This window comes from Xyrauchen texanus, chromosome 27 (assembly GCF_025860055.1).
Source record: "Xyrauchen texanus isolate HMW12.3.18 chromosome 27, RBS_HiC_50CHRs, whole genome shotgun sequence".
Classification (NCBI taxonomy): domain Eukaryota; kingdom Metazoa; phylum Chordata; class Actinopteri; order Cypriniformes; family Catostomidae; genus Xyrauchen; species Xyrauchen texanus.
The window spans coordinates 31,458,264-31,478,314 of NC_068302.1; the positions used below are offsets into that span (position 1 = coordinate 31,458,264).

General features: G+C 41.2%; 1 protein-coding gene across 2 annotated transcripts in view; it reads left to right on the top strand.

Moving 5' to 3' along the window:
* LOC127620993 (FAS-associated factor 1-like) overlaps nucleotides 1–20,051 on the top strand; it is a 101,723-nt gene that overhangs the window by 59,789 nt on the left and 21,883 nt on the right. For both annotated transcript variants that reach the window (XM_052094386.1, XM_052094387.1), the window contains exons 13-15: nucleotides 6,844–6,998; nucleotides 11,044–11,180; nucleotides 11,891–11,979. In XM_052094386.1, the coding sequence (XP_051950346.1) occupies nucleotides 6,844–6,998; nucleotides 11,044–11,180; nucleotides 11,891–11,979 (381 nt within the window). The remainder of the gene's footprint in view (nucleotides 1–6,843; nucleotides 6,999–11,043; nucleotides 11,181–11,890; nucleotides 11,980–20,051) is intronic.

Sequence of the window (20,051 nt, forward strand, 5' to 3'; positions counted from 1 at the left end):
CCATCGTTGAGAAGCCTCTGTGGCAAAGCTATTTACATATCTAATATAGACATAATTACACACAACACAATATACAAATAATAATATACTGTACATTGTATATTATTATTATTTGTATATTGTTTTGTGTGTAATTATGTGTATATTAGATGTGTAAATTGTGCTGTATAAATCTGATGTTTATTGTAAATTGGTATAAGTCTCATCACTGTCATGACTGCTATGTTGCTCGGAACTGCACCCAAGACTTTCACCCACTGTTGCGCTTCTGTATATGGTTGAGTGACAATAAAGGGATTTGATTGATTTGATTTTCAAAGCGATTTTCAACCAGAGAGAAAAGCGATACAGAGAGATGAGTTTTCAGACACATGAGTGACTTCCCATTATTGACACTGCTGTGCTAACAGAGGAAGCAAGGAAAATTGACATTTCAGTTTGATGAGGAAAGGTTTAGTCTTAAAACATCAATCTAAATTAAATTTATTGATGTATCAAGGAAGTCAATAATGCAGTTTACCTTTTAACACTCAATATTGGGGTAGTTAACACGGAATGAATTTGACAGTGTACAAATTTAAACAAAATTTTGCTTTATCTTAGATAATATAGTATCTTTTATGCATGCATTTCTTTATGGCTTCACAGTAATTCATTGTAATTGAAAGCACTGAATATTTGTTGCACTTGACACAATTAAAATGAATTAATGGAGGCAAAATGTGGGTAAAAAATGACCAGTTACAGCACATAAATTATAGATTTTGATTTATGTATTCATAGAAATTTTGATAACAAAAACAAAAAACATTTCTGGACATGTTATGCGTCAGCTACCCATTAATAGTGTTTACATGAAGCCTAATAAGCATCAAATATTTTTATTATGTTAACTGAAAGTCTTGCTTTCACAGTTGTGTGGCATGTACAGAAATGTAAGCTCAGAAGGCTTACATTTTCTAAAACTTTATGTAAGTTTTGTTATTTCAAGATTATTGTAAGTATTTGTGGAAGAGTTTCCCTGGCACACAGTATTGTAAGTGCCATCTGTTAAAGCACTTCGCTACAGGTCAAGAGAGAGCGCAGTAATATGAACTCCTCATTTCCCATTGTTTGCTTTTCTATGGGCAAAAGAGGATGATCACTTTCACCATCTCTCCCCCCCACACACACACACACACACACACACACACACACACCACACCACACCACACCACACCACCTGTAATTAAAAACATCCTTTCACAATGCTTTTAAAATAGAGTAGTATTGTCGTCTGTGTGACTAGCGTTACTCTCATGGTCGGGCAGGTGCATGTTCACACAGTCCACCAACAATAAATGTTGCAAAATCTCCCTAAATCAAGATTGTTTTTCAGGTGGTATGAGTGTGACTAGTCTTGTACTGTATTAAAGGCATTGATCACCCAAAAATGAAAAGTATCATAATTTATTCACCCTCATGCCATCCCAGATGTGTGTGACTTTCTTCTGCAAAACACAAACATTTTTATAAGAATATTTAAGCTTTTTAGGTCAATACAATGCCTAATTCAATACAATACAATGAATGGTGACCAGACCTTTCAAGCTCCAAAAATCACATAAAGGTACATAAAAGTAATCTATACGACATTAGTGGTTTAATGTACTGGATATCTTCTGAAGCGATGCAATCACTTTGGGTGAGAACAGTGTTCATTTTTTCACAGTTTTTTGTTTTAGTCATAGTTTGTCTTTTGACGAAAATTTCCTTTTAAATTTAGTCAATATTTAGTCATATTATATTAATACATTTTAGTCAGTTTTACTCTGTTTATAATGTGCAAAATGGACAAAATGATTGTCAAACCATAACAGACCAAGCATAAATCAAATATTCAAACATTTAGAAAAAAAATTATAAAAATGTTCTAATGTAAACATATCAAACTTATAAATGTACATACTGTCATATTTGTGTAAAACCTGAGCTCCTGAAATGGTAATGAATAGACTGATGGATTAGCTTCTTTTTAGAAGTTAGGCTACTGTGTTCTGAATTCTTCATGCTTTAGTTTAGAGACTTTAGAGAATTTTCCGAGAAAGGTATTACATTGTGTGTAGAGTGTATCTTATGGAAACAGCGTATCCATAAAGCAAGTTACTCAATGCAAATTATGCATATTCTGCCTAGCGCATCATTTAGTTCAAGTTCACCTGTTCATTTGCTTTACTATGCAGATGTAAGTTGTTATACTATAGATATGTTGTGGAAATAGTAATTAAACTCATGTATACATGGGATATGTTTGAATGAGGTTTTTACCCTATTAGCTTGTTCAAGCAGGGAAATCCCCAACATACTGGATTATTGGATCAGATTAATACATATCTAATATCTTCTGCTATATACAGATTATCTAACTGTTTCTTCTTTATAGATCTTGCACTGTTAATATCTTACAGTATCATTTGTGTGCTGTAATAATTTTCTTTATTATTATTATCATGATGCACCTTTTTTGTCTTTTTATCTTTGGCGAAATCAAAAATTCATCAAAGAATGTTTTCATCAAGATTTCGTTGACGACATTAACACTGGGTGAGAAACAGATCAATATTTCAATTCTTTTTTTGCACACTTTTTAAAATCACATTATGAAAGTGGAGATTTATAGTAAAAAATACTTAAATATTGATCTGTTTCTATCCGACACCTATCATATCACTTCTGAACACATGGATTTAACCATTGGAGTCGTATGGATTACTTTATATGTTGCCTTTTATGTGATTTATGGAGCTACAAAGGACTGATCACCATTCACTTGCAATTGTAAGGACCAACAGAGCTGAAATATTCTCCTAAAAATCTTTGTTCTGCAGATGAAAGAAAGCCATACACATCTGGGATGGTATGAGGGCGAGTAAATGATGAGAGAATTTTCATTTTGGGTGAACTATCCCTTTAAGGTAATATTTTCACACTCCTGTTTTGTGGAGTATTATGTCCAATGGAAAATTGTTTGTGTTGATTGAACAACGTTGCAACTTATTAACTGCATGTCTATGCATTACATCCATGTTTTTATTTGCGTAAAATTAAATATGCCATAACCCTTACTAAGGTCTATGTTAATCCTTGATTCTGTGCAAACTTTTGTGGTATTTAAGAATCATCATTGAGCATGTTTATACACACACTAATTCACTGATTACTCTCTGAAGTCCGCTTATTTAAAAATCTGACAAGGCAAGTAATCTGCGTTTACATGACATTTGAAATAATCGCGTTATTCTCTACTTATGACGTCAAACCATGAAGAGACATGCGCTCAACATGTGGACTCAATGGATGAGTCGCTAAGAACACCAGGTAAGGTGTTTTCATGGCATGCAATAAAGCCTGCATGCTACTACATCTTGCCAGATTTTGTCAGCCGCTCAGTTTGTGCATAACTTCCGCTATGGCGTCAGATTAATTTCACCAGAACTTGAATTTAAAAAAGCCTCTGAATTCATGATCTTTTGATGTAATTTGATGTTATCGAAAAATGTTGCTGTTTATTTTAAATATTTGAAAATATTTTGTTGGAATTCACCTAAAAATAAATTCAGGTTGTGAAATTCAAGTTTTTATTATTATTATTAAGTGGTGGTTTTCAGTTGGTGAAATTCAGGTCTAATATTCAGGTTGTTATATACGGGTTGAGAAATTCAGGTCGCAAAATTCGAGGATCTGGGAATGCAAGGAAGAGCAAACGAGTGTCATTGTAATCCATTACTCTCAATAGCAAATAGCAAAGTGATGAAACCACTCAAAATAATATATAGTCCTTTTCCTCTACTTAGTATTTCACCAGATAAACTTTAATAGTATTTATTTGTATGTATATTGTTTATCTTATATCTAGTTCTCATAACACTGATTACTTGGATTAAAATATGTGCCAGTGAACATATTTACCCTTGTTAATGTATATATTTGTTTAATTATATTTTGAATATTTTATGAATTTCCAGTTCCCAAAGTACTTAAAATTATTTGGAATGCTCCTGGTATGAGACATTAATATTCTATTTATAAAACAATATATAGAAATATTAAGTTCTCTGCCCTCAGTTTTAATAGGTATCTGCACATATAAAGTGTGTGTGTGTGTGTGTGTGTGTGTGTGTGTGTGTGTGTGTGTGTGTGTATGCATGTATGTATGTAGAGAGAGAGAGAGAGTGAGAGTCACGTTTAACAGATGTATAAAAATATCTATTTATTATTTAATACTTGTGATTTATTTATTTATTTGCAGTCTTGCCACCTGAATTTCTCAACTTGTATTTAACATCCTGAATATTGCGAACTGAATTTCACGACCTGAAATCCACCACGTGAATAAATAAAACTTGAATTTCACAACCCGAATTTCTATGAGGTAAATTCACAAAATATTTTAAAATGTTTTAAATTAACAGCTAAATTTTTCAATATCATCAAATGACACTTTTTTCAAGATCATGAATGAAGTAATGGTGATATTAATCTGACGCCATAGTCTGTGCTCAGCCCAATATTTCTAAACATACGAACAGTCCACATCTGTATAACAATGAAGTCGTAGTGGTCCATACGGGGATGTGATCGAAAGAGTATACTTTTCAAGGCTGAACGCTCCACTGTGCACAAGATTAAAAAGGAGTCTGGAAAAACAGGATACCCTAGCCTTTAAAATGATTGATTATCACTGTACCATATTTCAGACTCTGAGTTCACAGAGATTTTAATTTAAAATCTGGCAGAAAATTCATGCTTTGTGTTCATAGGCCTTAACTTTGCAAATAATCATAAGTTTACTCCGGTATCAGGCCGGATGTGAGGTTTTTCCTTTTCCTTTTTTCTGTGGTCCACTGCTGCAACGCATACCCAAAATTGGCCTGGGATTTCCACACTTTCAGAAAACTGTGTGAAAGCCAGCAAGGTCCCACTCACAAGACAGATCAGCTTTCTCTTCCTCTTCCCTCCTCCACCTTTCTCCTCTCCTCCTCTTGTCTCTCCTCCCATGTCCTTCTCTCTTCCCCAGCTTATCCTTCTCTCGCCATTTCAAGTTTTTTCGCCCCTTGCAGGTGGGGACAACTGAAGGTGACAGAAAGAGCTTTTGGGTCAGTTTCTTCCCCTAGAACAGACCCAGTAATTTGGACTGAGCACTGATTTCTGCAGACTAAGAAAAGCCCCACAAAAAGAGGGAAAGAAAGAAAGAGAAAACAATGGGATGAAAGTAGAGAGGAGGGACTGTGGTTAATGGAGGGGTGTGAAACGAGGGAGCCTACCAAAGACTGTTATTAGTGAGAGTTGCTTCTCCCACCTCTTCAATGAAATCTTAGAGGCCTCAAAAGGTCAAAACGCCTTCCCAGCTCAGCGCGAATACATTCTCAAACAGTTTATTGGCACTGCAACATGTCCGAGTGGAAAACGTCTCGTTTAAAAAAAAAAAAAACATTTTTGATGGGTAAAATCTCTCCCTCTATCCTGGCCCCATTTACTTGTCGACCCAGCGTGAGTGTTTAATCTTTTCAGGTCCTTGAATTGAGCTGGTGAAAGAGGCCTGAGCTCTCTCCCGTCAGGGGCCGTGCGGCTCATTCGAGAGCATTAATCACTGTGCAAACACAGCAGCACTCCATCAGTCCTCCCTCAATGCACACCTCTGTAGAGCCCAACTTTCTCTCCTCCGTTTATGCCCTCCCTTGCTTCCCTGCCTGCTTTGCTTTCTGTTTTTCCACCGACAGGCTGTTGAGAAATCTCTCCTGCTGTATTCGACAAACCATCGGAGGTCAGAGCAGTAAGAAAACGTCCTAGAGTTGTTTTATAATTTAGTGGGTTTCCCCCTGCCTTGTCTGGTGAAACCTTTCATGTTTGTGCTGGTGTCAGTTTTTTAAATTAGTTGCCGTGTTATGCGAGCATCCATCGTTCATCTGGCGGTGTAAATATCTATGGATTTGAACGTGTGTCGACATCAGCAATGCCTCTTCATGTGCTAACCTGCGACGATGGAGGAAGGGCACTGGCATTTCATGCAAAACAAATAAAGTTATTTGTTCACTTTTTGTTTTGACTTTAACAGCCCCAGAGAAAGTTGGATTTAGACCGTGTTAGTTTGATTGGGTTTGGGTGTTTGCTTTGCTCAAGGTTTGCAAAGGGCATTCTCTGTCTTTCTCTGCTCATAGACCCTGGTGAAGCATGTTGGCCCTAAAGCTGTTGGAAAGCCTGATGGTGAATCATGAAATTTGAATGGATCAGTGAGCCAAGATTAGATGGCTTCTGCCTTCATAGATAGTGAAATGACCATTGAGGCGTCAGTTTTCAGAATTTTTGTCTACCTGTTGCTTCCTTTTAAAGTTAGATGGTGCTTCCAACGCTTTCTAAATGTTGGAAAATCTTTCACTTATCATTTAAATGAAATCCAACCATTTGCAACACTTTGAGATGAAATTGTTTTTCATTATCTTATGAAAACATTTGATCAATGCTTAAATGCTTGAAATTGAATGAGTTGGGCTGGATACTGAAGTGAAAGCAGCCCAAAAGTGGCCAGCTTACATGGAAACTCCAAAACTGTTTAAAAAGATAGCTCCTCATGAAGTTAAGGTTGAGCGAATGCCCACAGTGTTCAATCTAGGAGATAAAATGTAAGATATTTTTGATTTGTTTACAAAAATGTTGCACGCTGCTTAATTTCCATGCTGTCATTTTGTTTTATTTCAAAGTTTTGATGACTTTGCTTTTGCTGTAAAATGTGGAAATGGTAATAGTCAAGAATGAGTGTGTCCAAACTTTTGACTAGATGTGTATGTGTGCGTTTCTGTCCTTCAGAGAAAACTGCTGGCCATCTACCTCCACAATGATGAGAGTGTCCTCAGTAACGTGTTCTGCTCCCAGATGATGTGTGCAGACTCCATAGTGTCATATCTCAGCCAGAACTTCATCACATGGGCTTGGGATGTTACTAAAGAAGCTAATAAAGCCAGGTAACACTATATCATGCACTGTCTCTCCTCCATGTGTTTCATCAAATGCACTAGGAATGCACAATATATATCGGCACCATATCAGTTATCGATCAATATAAGTGATTTTACAAATATTTATCTCTGTCATCAATATTGGACATTTATGGGGCAATATTGGGTATTAAATTGTGGATTACTTTTGCTCTTATCTAGGACTTACTAAAAGGAAATCATTTATGATCATTTATGGCTCTGTCTTGAAGAGTGTCTGTGTGAGTTGAGTTTAAAATATTTCAAACTTTTAAATGACATCTATGTTGTTTCAAGTGACTGTTTTTTTTATTTTATTTATTAGCTTGCCACTCCACTTGAAAGGGTTAAAATGCAAGTTATTGATTATCTGTATCGGCCATAGCGAGTTGTTGCTTATCGGCTTCGGCCTAGAAATTCCATATTAATGCATCTCTAGTAATCTGACCATCCAGAGTTGTGGGAATTAGAAGCATTTTCACACTCAAAATGGAAGATCTCTTAATGAGAGGCATTCCTCCCTTCCCCCCTCTACTCTCCCGACTCTTTCCTCATAGAGGGCTTTAACAAAAGATATCGTGTTTGCTCACTGAGGCCCCGGTAGGGCAATCTGCACTAATCTGCCCCACTAAAGGGTCAGTTAGACAGACAGCCATCATAAAGGGCACTGCTGAGAATGTCTTCATTTCAGGATGGCATCGATGGTGGAAGAGGTGGTAGTGATTTGCATTCATGCTTTGCTTGTTGTCCTCCTTGTAACATCAACACAAAGTGTTATTTTTCACAAAATAGTATTAAGATTGTAAAAACAATCCATCCTACCCATTTTTTTTAAATGGTAGTTCCCCCAAAAATTAAACCAAAACTGTAATGCTGCTTAAAGGAATATTCTAGGTTCAAAAGTTAAGCTTTATTGACAGAATTGAGCTTAACTCAAAGGCACTTACAGTACAATGGAAGTATATGGAGCCAATTGTTGGAGGGTTTAAAGGCAGAAATGTGAAGCTTATAGTTTTATAAAACACTTACATTAATTGTTCTGTTAAAACTCATGTATTATTTGAGCTGTAAAGTTGTTTAAATCATGTTTTTACAGTCGTTTTAGGGTTTGTTGACATAACATCAACATTTGAAACAGTTATTATTTTAGCATTTATGGATTAGCCCCATTAACTTCCATTTTGCCCTTTTTAAAGAAAAGAAGGGACAACTTAAAATAATTTTATGTGCTTGTAATTTAACTTGTATTGAGCCAGGAATATTCCTTTAACATCTCCTTTTTTGTTCCTTGGAATAAAGACATAAAGGTTTGGAACAATTTGAGGGTGAGTAAACAATGGCAGAATTTAACTTTTCTGGTGAACTATCCCTCTAAATTAAGATCTGACATGTTAACTAGAACGTATATAGATCCCAGCTTAAATCGCCATGGTTACTAAGAGATAAGACAGGGTTCCAGAGTTTGGGTGTTTCTGTAATATGGCCCTTGGGCTGTAACACCAACTCACCAAAAACAAACTTAGTGTCCATTAACTCTTTGTGCAAAAGTTAGAAGATCCATCCCTGGGCGTTGAGTGAGCTGTATGAAGAATTCTTCAATTCTTTGATGGAAACAAGGATCAAGTGAATTGAAGATGGAAGGCAAGAAAAGAAAGAGGGAGAACCTGGTCAGGCAGCAGATGGATTCTTGATTGGGCCCAGCAGGCTTTGCTTCTGAGCAGGCCTCTACTTTTCCTTCCAGTACGCTTCACCTTAAAGACCTCCCTCCGGAGCAGACAGGGAGAGAAAGACCAGCCAGTGACCTGCTTCTGCAGGGGTTCCTTCAGTCCTGCCCTGTCTCTATACCCCTCTCCCTCCCCTTCTGCTTTTTGCCCCAGCTGGGCCTTTCTACCATAGATAAAAGGCGGCCAACATCTGGGGCTATTCATAATGCGAACAGAGAGAGACACACACACAATCCTTATACCCTGACATGCTCATACACACATATACACCTTATTCTCACGCTCCTGAGCTAGGCCTGACTGACTGGTGATTGTGGATGGAGACTGGTGACAGGAAGTTTTTTCAGTACTAATTCCGTGAATGAAGCCTGCTAATCGCTGACACCGATCTCAACATAATTGTGTATTAATCCAGTGGCCGAATGTAATTAGAGTGAATGTAATTAGCACCCACAGGTGCTACAGGTGCTCTTTGATGTTGTCTAAAGAAGAGAAAGCTTTAGGCCACAATTTCGGTTCTGTTCTAATAGATACAAAGGGCTCTTTGTAGGGGAAAAAATTAACCAATTGACAACTACCCAGAAAAACCTAGCAACCACATTGAACTTTTGGCATTTCAGCATTGTAAGATTATATCACCATGGCAAGAGGCACAGCACAATTAATTTTATTAAATTGTTTTAGAGTGTCTTTGTTTGTTATTGCTGCACAACTGTATCATTAATAGTCAATGCATAGTTTGAGTGTCATGCATCTTTGTGGTGGAGGAACGGTTGTCTCTGGGAAACAGTGAGAGAGAAAGAACACTGCACACACCCTGCAGATGGCCTAATTTGTGCCACGCCTCTGTGTTCTGGCGAGTCTTACGGTGTGGGGAAATATTACAGTTCTCACACTTGAGATTGTATGATGTGTGCGAGGGAAGAGAAGGCGGCAAGAGTGTCACTCTGATTATGAATCCATCTTTGACGAGACATTTGAAACACCAGGTGTTACCAACTAGAAAATAAAAAAAACTCCCCTGAGGTTCTTTGAAAACTCTTAAGATTCTTTAAGATTTCTTACACATCAATGATGTGGCAATGAAATGTCAACTGCAATGCCTGATGGGACCTCTGCAAAATACTGCAAGTGTTATTTATTGATGTTTTATTTATATTGGCAGTGGGACAACTCATGAGTCTGCAGAATGTAGTAAATGCCCTCTTGTCTTGATTCAGATATTCAATGAGTTAAAGGGATAGTTCACCCAAAAATGAAAATTATGTCTTCATTTACTCACCCTCATGTGATTCCAAACCCATATGACTTTCTTCCGTGGAACATGAAATGAGATGTTGGAACACAAAATTAGGTTGTAATTTAGCCTAAAATGTCCTTTTGTGTTACATGGAAAATAGAAAGTCAGATGGGTTTTGGAACTATCTCTTTAAATTGATCACTACATTTAGTTCAGACCACTGTATTTGTTTACTGGATTTACTTAGCACCCTAAGTTTATTCATATTGGCTTTCAGTTTCCAAGATCTCAAGTGAAGCAACTGGGTTTCAGGGTACTCTGCTCAGGGTACACACTAGTTAGCGTACTGCTTACTACATACTGCACAGTATAAATGGTATACTGCCTACTGTTTTTTCAAAAATAGTATATGAAACATCATCTTTCAAAAATGGTAGGTAGTATGCCACTCCGAACATACCCACAGTCGTTCTTTTACATAAAGTGCTTCGTCATCTTCTCGGACACAACTTTTCAAGATCAAGTTCTCTGATATTAGTATGAAATTGGCCTCTTTCTCCTTTCCTTCCTCCCACGCTGGCCGTGACACCTCACTCAAGTGCTTGCCATCTCTCTATTTTACTTTCCAGTTATTAAAGTCGCTGTTATTAAAAGAAGAGAGAAGCTAATCTATATTTGCATTCCGTCTATAGCAATTCATTAATATAATGACATTTACTGCAAGCACTCCGAGTCTGCCTGCTACCCTTTTCCTTCAGCGAAACGTTAATTTAAAGTTCTGTCTTTGTAATGGAATACGAAATCCTCTCTGTCCTATCAAATTCAGTGCGGCAGGAGCTGAATGCTAATTCAGACAAGGAGTGTTTGGAGAAGGACCACGTTCTGAGTAGAAGCCAGAATTGGTTTTAAAGTCTGTTAATATGATGAGCTGTGTACTCTTATTAAGCTCTGTGATTGTTCAAGGGAATTTCACTCGCTGTCTGTCCACTGTCCACTCAAATTACTGACTCACTCTCCCTTTCTGTCTCTCTCTCTCTCTCTCTCTCTCTCTCTCTCTCTCTCTCTCTAGACTACTCACAATGTGCACAAGGCACTTTGGCAGCGTTGTAGCCCAGACCATTCGGACGTACAAGACTGACCAGTTCCCATTACTTTTAATTGTCATGGGCAAAAGGACATCAAATGAAGTTTTAAATGTTATTCAAGGTAATATATATGTAAATGAACTATAAATAAAACTTTTTTGTTTTACAAATCGTAATATCAGCTCCACAATTTGAGTGAAAAGCTTAATTGAAAAATTAACACAAATTTCAGAATAGTTTAGTATTTGTTTATGTTCTCCATTTTGCTTTGTTTTAATTTCAGGGTTCCCAACAATCATCGAAAACCTGTAAATATTAGTGATTGGTAAAATTGGGATTTCCAGGCCTGAAAAAGTCATTGAAATTGATAAAATCTTAAAATCGTTGAAAAGTCATTGAAACCTCTGTATAGAATATACATTGTTCTAGTTTTCCTTGGCCATAAATGATCTCCGCATCTAGATATTGCTCATCTAAAAAAAAAAAAAAACTTGCTCGTACTCTATAGTGATTTCTGATTTGTGAGCAAATTGTTATTTCACGTGAAAGAATAGACCAAAATAGTTCACAAATCTGTTTAAATAATTTATTAACACATTTGTCTGAATCAGGATATCAGCAATCTCAAATGACTGAAAATTCAATACATTTCTTTGGTCTAAAAGGGTGGGAATTTTCTCAATCAGGTTTTAGCTTTTTATTTTTGTTTTGATTCATTTCATTTTTAAATTAAAGAGTATTTTGAAATGTTTTATATGAATAGTGGAGGATTGCTAAGTTTTTCATCGTTCGGCTACAGTCTGATTGTGTTATTTTCTGTGTGTGATGAAGGCAACACAACAGTGGATGAGCTCATGATGAGACTCATGGGGGCCATGGAGATCTTCACCGCACAGCAGCAAGAAGACATCAAAGATGAGGTGAGACAAGAGTGGACACCCACCAGACAGATATTAAATGCACAAACTAAATATACAGTACAGTATACACAGCAACATATTCTACTTCCTGTTCTTTGTTGTTCTCTCCCCCATTTGTGTTGGAGATTTATTTATTTAAATTTTTTTTTTGAAGTTACATTATTGATTTTTCCCCAAATAGTATTGAAATTGTTACTTTTATAGGAAAGTAACCTTTTTAATTACATTCTCTCAGTGTCAGAAAGGTAGCTCTATGCTTGACTTGCAGGAGTAGTTTGCACCAGACATACACTACCAGTCAAAGGATGGAAAATTAAGGAGTTGGACCGGATACTGAAAAAAGGAGCCAACAAGTGCCCACCATTTATTATTTTTGGCCACTGCTAAATTCCATACATCCATATGTGTTGTTTCATAGTTTAATGATTTTACTATTATTCTAAAATCATAGATAAAATTACAAAGAGATATTAGACAGCTTTATATTAGACAGCTTTACATTTTTATGCCACAAGAAAGAATCAGGGGCATGTTGGGACAAATGACCACTCATTGTCTGACTCATACACATTGGCCTGCCATACAGGCAAAAGAATAGATACTACGCCTGCTTCTGTGTTTGTCTGCATTTCAGACAAACTGTAGAAGAAAAAGCACAATTCACTGGCTGTGTAATGTAAGCTTGCGGTGAACTATGCCTGTAAATTCGTCACAATGCCGGCAGGATACAAGCTTGGTGTGCTATGACTGCATGCGGTCAGTGATTGTCAATGCAATCTTTGCAAATAAGAGCTGAAAAAAGCCTTATGTAAGCAGTGTGTGTGTGTGTGTGTCCATCTGTTCAAATGAATCAAAACTCTCATTTGACTTGATATCTCAGGTTATTCCTAATAATGAATCTTTGAATGCCTTTATGTAACTTCCATGCAGAAATTTACATTTTTGCATTTGACAGACAGTTTTTGCCCAACACAACTCACAAAGGTGTACACTATTCATGTTTTTTCTGGGAAATTAACCCATGACCTTGGCATTGCTCACACCATGCTCTTCCTGTTGAGCTACAGGAATTCATTTATACATTTTCTGGCCAATAATAAAGAAAAAATAACACTTAGTTGTTGTTTTTGTTACATGCCACATTCTCATGACAGGTCTGTCCACACTTACTTTGAGCTGAGCTAATTAGTTGTATCCATCTTCACCTGTGTTTGTTTGTGTGTCTGGTGGGAAATATTCTGACAGAAAACACAGGTTACTGTCCCCTTGAGGCTGATTGTCTCGACTCGATAAGTCTCAAAATGTATTGCCTCGTACCAACATTCTCCTTTCTGTACACAACCCTGCGTGATATGCTTTAAATGATTTTTGGTCACAAAAAACAACAGAAATGATTTATGCTATGTCATAATCTGTGCCATTGTCTCAGTGTGAGAACACTTTTACTAGACTCGAGGTGTTGTCCAATCACCTCCTGTAATGAAGCTGTTTTCCCAGCTCTGTGAATAGTTCAATTAAAAACGTTGTTCATGATTTGTATCTGTTCCATTAGATTCATTAGGGTGTGAAATTTCTGCGTTCCTCATTCAAAATGTTTAAATAACTTTGACATGTTGATGGATTTCTGCTGGAAGCTCCTTGACGGTTTGATCCTTGTGGCAATTAATGGTTATAAAAATAAGAGTACTCTTAAGCAATTTGTGTGCTATATTACATGTCTTTTGAAGAAATATGTTAGCTTTGTGTGAAAAACAGACCCACATATTGTTCTATAAATTCCATAAAATTATCCATAAGATTTGTGCGCTATATTCGAAGTCATCTGAAGTCATATGTTAACTTTGTGTGATAAATGGATCAAAAGTTAATCTTCCCTTCCATTGTTTTCATCTTTTACTCACCCTCATTTAATAAAAAAAATTAACATTAAAGTACTCCATAGAATTTTTGCGCTATATTCCAAGTCTTCTGAAGTCATACGTTAGTATTTTGTGTGATGAACAGATCACAAATTGTTATTCGTTGTAATTCTTAGCCTCCCAAATGTATATCTTATTTTAAAATGTTTAATTAAAAAATTGTCATAAAAATAGTGCACATAGTTTGTGCGCTATTTTCTAAGGCTACGTCCGCATTAATACATTGACACTGCAATTTTTATACGTTTTTAAAAGTTGCCGTCCACACTGAAATGTCTGAAAATGCTTAAATCCCCTTACTGTGCATGCGAGGGGAAAAAACAAGAAGTGTGGCCCTGCATCATTTTCAGTTACTGTATAGTTTGAAACACAGTTGTCTTTTGTTCCATACCCAGTCAGCAATTCTGAGGAAACGTTCCATCTCCTTTGAAGGAATGCAATGTGAAGGTTGTACAAAGTAACATTTATCTTCAACAACACTATCAAAGTGAATAGCTACAACATGGGCCGCCATCTTGATTGTTTTGTGTTGAAAGGATCACATGACTCAATCACATAACAACAAATACGTCATCGTATTTCCCTGTCCACACTACAACACAAAGATGGCATCTTCAGATGTATCCAATTGGGAGAGCATTTTCAAAAAGCTCAGTTTTCGCTGGACAAAAACACCGTCTCAGTGTGGCTGGACGGCCAAAACATTATTTTATGCGCAAAATTAATGCAATTTCAAATGAAAATGTATTAGTGCGGACGTGGCCATGGTCTTCTGAAGTCATACCCTAGATCTTTTATTCACCCTCATTTCATTCTAAAAATACCATAAAAGTAGTCAATATGATTTGTGTGCTGTATTCCAAGTCTTCAGAAGCCATTTTTTAGCTTTCTGTGTTGAACAGATAAAAAAAATTCTATTCACTAAGTCTTCCCCTCCTCCGGAGCTCCCAAATGTAATTTGCGCTGGTATATATTCAAATACGATGTGCCAAAATGCATCACCAGGTTTGACATCAATGATGTCAGATGTATTGGTTGCATAATTTAGCATAACATTTCAAAATGTAGAAGCGTGAATGAAAATTGTGAGCTACGGTGGAGTGTATACACATTATCTTAAAATGTTGTTTATTGATTGAAATGCTATCAAGCTTAACCTGCTGGTGATCGTGGCAGAATTCAAATCATGGACGTGATGCTAGGACCCAATCCCTTTTGTTAACCTTGTGTTTGTATACAAATGATTGAGTCACCTTAGAAGTGTGTGGGAGTGTTGTTTTTTTGAAAGCATTTGTTGTTTTACTGCCATTAACAGCGTGCCATTTGAGGCAGTTTAAGATTGCTCTTTAAAGACCATAGCAGAAATGTCCCTGTGGGTGTGTGTCATCCCTGCCCTGTACAGGCAGGTGACTCAGAGTGACCCGTGCTAGTCTGTTGGTCTGGACAGACATACACAGACACACACCTTACTGTGTGGATCAACAGGCAAACCCAGACAATACACAGTCATCCTCCAAGATCACAACAGCATTCCTGTGTGTGAAAGACCTGGGGTTGTGCAGTCAGGGAGAAAATAGTTCTCTGCTTGCTCCATCAGCTCCAGTACAACTCACAGCACTGACTCACTGTATGTAGCGTGTTATACAGAAAGAGAAAAAACACAGTAGAACATTTTCACACTCTTTCCTCATAGTTTCAGTTCTTCTTAGCCCTTTTCTTTTCTTATTGTAATTTTGACAGAGTAAGAACATGATGCTTTGTTCATGTAAAAACTGTTTACTATGGTCAGGCTGTAGTTTCAACAGTAGACGTATAACTTCCCAAATTGAACTTATTATTAGTTTTTACTGTTAGATCATTAATGCTAACTAGGACTAATTTTCTATTATTATTTAGAATGTGTTAGGGTTACCTTGTCTTGTTTTACCGTTGCCCCTTTGGTTTCCATTTTTGTCCCTTTTGTTTTCCATAGGTTCACTTTTGTCCCTTGTTTGTCTCACTAGTATATTGTTTAAAGAACTACACTTCCCAGTATCCACCTGTCATCATCTCTGCCATTTTGTGTCATTGTTCACACCTGTTTATCATTTGTAATCATCCTGTCCTTGTGTATTTATATCCTGGTTTTTGGTTCAGTCCTTGTCTTTCGTTGAATGTTGTTAGCCCGGTGTATGTTCCCTGCCTGTATTTTCTGTGTTATGTTTATTTCCCCATTGAGGGTTTTCCTTTGTGTTTTTGTGTTTCAATAAAGTAAAGCTTGCACTTAGATCCGCTCTCCTCGTCTGCCTTCGCTGTCTGCATTCGTAACAGAACGAAAGACCACAAATGGATCTAGCAGCTTACCTCATGGAACTGACCCAGGCGGAGTTGACCATCCGCGAGTTCTCCCACTTCTTTTCCGCTGTTGCCCTCCACACCGGCTTCGACGATGCATCCCTAAAGACCATCTACCAGCTCGGGCTACCAACATACCGGCTGAGGGAATTGCCGAACTCCGGAGACCTCACGTGGAGGGAATATGTGATTTTAGTCTTGGGAGAACTCGCTGCCGGGAACCACCTCTCTCGATCCCGGTTTCCGCCTCTGGGCTTTCCGTGCCTGCCACGGCCAGCGTTGCCAGCTTCGTCCGCCCGGCGGAGGAGGAGAAGAGGAAAGGCTTCTGCTCCCCAGTCTCCGCCTGCCACGGCCAGCGAGCCAGAGCCCACGCCTGCCACTGCCAGCAAGCCAGAGCCCACGCCTGCCACGGCCAGCGAGCCAGAAGCCTCCGATGTCAGTGAGCCAGCGCCAGTAGCCTCCGACGTCAGTGAGCCAGCGCCAGTAGCCTCCGACGTCAGTGAGCCAGCGCCTGTAGCCTCCGACGTCAGTGAGCCAGCGCCTGTAGCCTCCGACGTCAGTGAGCCAACGCCTGTAGCCTCCGACGTCAGTGAGCCAGCGCCTGTAGCCTCGACCGCTCCTGAGCCAGCGCCTGTAGCCTCGACCGTCCCTGAGCCAGCGCCTGTGGCCTTGTCCGTCCCAGTGCCAGTAGCCATGACCGTCCAAGAGCCAGCACCAGTAGCCATGACTGTCCAAGAGCCAGCGCCAGTAGCCATGACCGTCCAAAAGCCAGCGCCAGTGGTCGTCCCGTCCAAGAGTCAGCTCCTCCCGAGCTTTCCAGAGCTCCGCCTCCCGAGCTTTCCAGAGCTCCGCCTCCGAGCTTTCCAGAGCTCCGCCTTCCGAGCTTTCCAGAGCTCCGCCCTCCGAGATTTCCAGAGCTCCGCCTTCCGAGCTTTCCAGAGCTCCGCCTTCCGAGCCTTCCGAGCTTTCCAGAGCTCCGCCCTCCGAACTTTCCAGAGCTCTGCCTCCCGAGCTACCCGAGCTTTCCAGAGCTCCGCCCTCTGAGCTTTCCAGAGCTCTGCCTCCCGAGCTTCCCGAGCTTTCCAGAGCTCCGCCCTCCGAGCTTACCAGAGCTCCGCCTCCCGAGCTTCCTAGAGCTCTGCCTTCCGAGCCTCCCGAGCTTTCCAGAGCTCCGCCTCCCGAGCTTCCTAGAGCTCCACCTTCCGAGCCTCCCGAGCTTTCCAGAGCTCCGCCTTCCGAGCTTCCTATAGCTCCGCCTTCCGAGCCTCCCGAGCTCTCCAGAGCTCCGCCTTCTGAGCTTTCAAGAGCTCCGCCTTCTGAGCTTCCTAGAGCTCCGCCTCCCGAGCTTTCCAGAGCTCCGCCTTCCGAGCTTCCTAGAGCTCCGCCTTCTGAGCCTCCCGAGCTTTCCAGAGCTCCGCCTTCCGAGCTTTCAAGAGCTCCGCCTTCCGAGCTTCCTAGAGCTCCACCTTCCGAGCCTCCCGAGCTTTCCAGAGCTCCGCCTTTCAAGCTTTCCAGGGCTCCGCCTTTCAAGCTTTCCAGGGCTCCACCTCTCAAGCCTCTCGAGCCTTCCAGGGCTCTGCCTCTCAAGCCTTTCAGGGCTCCGCCTCTCAAGCCTCTCGAGCCTTCCAGGGCTCCGCCTCTCGCGCTTCCCGAGCCTCCCAGGGCTCTGCCTCTCAAGCTTCTCAAGCCTTTCAGAACTCCGCCTCTCGAGCCTTTCAGGGCTCCGCCTCTCAAGTCTCTCGAGCCTCCCAGGGCTCCGTCCCTCAAGTCACTCGAGTCTTCTAGGGCTCCGCCCCTCAAGCCTCTCGAGCCTTCCAGGGCTCCGCCTCGCAAGCCTCTCAAGCCTTCCAGGGCTCCGCCTCCAGAGCCTCTCGAGTCTTCCACGGCCCTTCTCCCCGAGCCTCCTACGGCTCCACCTCCAGAGCCCCCCACGGCTCCGCCTCCCGAGCCTCCTACGGCTCTGCTCCCAGAGACTCCAGAGCTTTCTAGGGCTCCGCCTCTCGAGCCTCCTACGGCTCTGCCTCTCGAGCCTCCTACGGCTCCGCCTCTCGAGCCTCCTACGGCTCTGCTCCCAGAGACTCCAGAGCCTTCTAGGGCTCCGCCTCCCGAGCCTCCTATGGCTCCGCCTCCCGAGCCTCCTACGGCTCTGCTCCCAGAGACTCCCAAGCCTTCTAGGACTCCGCCTCTAGAGCGTCCTATGGCTCTGCCTCCTGTGCCTCCCTCAGCTCCGCCTCCAGAACCTCACGAGCCTTCAACGGCTCCGCCTCCCGAGCCTCCTACGGCTCCGCCTCCCGAGCCTCCTACGGCTCCGCCTCCAGAGCCTCCTACGGCTCCGCCTCCAGAGCCTCCTACGGCTCCGCCTCCAGAGCCTCCTATGGCTCCGCCTCCCAAGCCTCCTACGGCTCCGCCCCCAAAGCCTCCTGAGCCTCCTACGGCTCCGCTTCCTGAGCCTTCCTCAGTTCTGTCTCCTGAGCCTTCCTCAGCTCCGTCTCCTGAGCCTTCCTCAGCTCCGTCCTCAGAGCCTTCCAGGCCTCCTGACCCAGCCCCTGTCTTGTGGCCTCCTCCCAGGCCTCCTGACCCGGCCCCTGTCCTGTGGCCTCCTCCCAGGTTCCCTGACCCTGTTCCTGACCTGTGGCCTCCTCCCAGGCCTCCTGACCCGGCTCCTATCCTGTGGCCTCCTCCCAGGCCCCCTGACCCAGTTCCCGTCCTTTGGCCTCCTCCCAGGCCCCCTGACCCAGTCCCTGTCCTGTGGCCTCCTCCCAGGCCTCCTGAACCTGCCCCTGTCCAGTGGCCTTCTCCCCAGTCCCCCAGACCTATCCTTGCCCTGTGGCCAGCCCCCAGACCACCTGAACCTGTCCTTGTCCTGTGGTCAGCTCCCAGGCCTCCTGAACCTACCCTTGCCCTGTGGCCAGCTCCCAGACCACCTGAACCTGTCCTTGCCCTCTGTGCCCCCTTGGACTTCCTGCCTGCCCTCTGTGCCCCCTGGACCTCTTGTCTGCCCCTTGTTGCCCCCTGGACTGCCTGTCTGCCCCTTGTTGCCCCTGGACTGTCTGTCTACCCCTCGTTGCCCCCTGGACTGCCTGTTTGCCCTTCGTTGCTCCCCTTGGTCTGTCTGCCCACCACAAGCTTCCCCCCAGTCTATAGACATTTGTTCTTCCTGTTTTTTTTGTTTTGTCAATTTTTGATCGTCTGGAATCCGATCCTTGAGGGGGGGCTATGTTAGGGTTACCTTGTCTTGTTTTACCGTTGCCCCTTTGGTTTCCATTTTTGTCCCTTTTGTTTTCCATAGGTTCACTTTTGTCCCTTGTTTAGCTCCACTGTCTCACTAGTCTATTGTTTAAAGAACTACACTTCCCAGTATCCACCTGTCATCATCTCTGCCATTTTGTGTCATTGTTCACACCTGTTTATCATCCTGTCCTTGTGTATTTATATCCTGGGTTTTGGTTCAGTCCTTGTCTTTCGTTGAATGTTGTTAGCCCGGTGTATGTTCCCTGCCTGTATTTTCTGTGTTATGTTTATTTCCCCATTGAGGGTTTTCCTTTGTGTTTTTGTGTTTCAATAAAGTAAAGCTTGCACTTAGATCCGCTCTCCTCGTCTGCCTTTGCTGTCTGCATTCGTAACAGAATGCTTATACGCTTGTTAGTGGACTGTTTTTATTATTATTATAAATGCAGTTTTTATGACTTCATGAATTGAGAGCAAAAAAGGTGATTAACCTTAACTAGATTATGTTTTATTTTATAGTTGTTTTGGAAGGGAAGTATTTGTTAGGCAGTTAAATATTCAAATTACATGTGGATGGATGGATGGATGGAT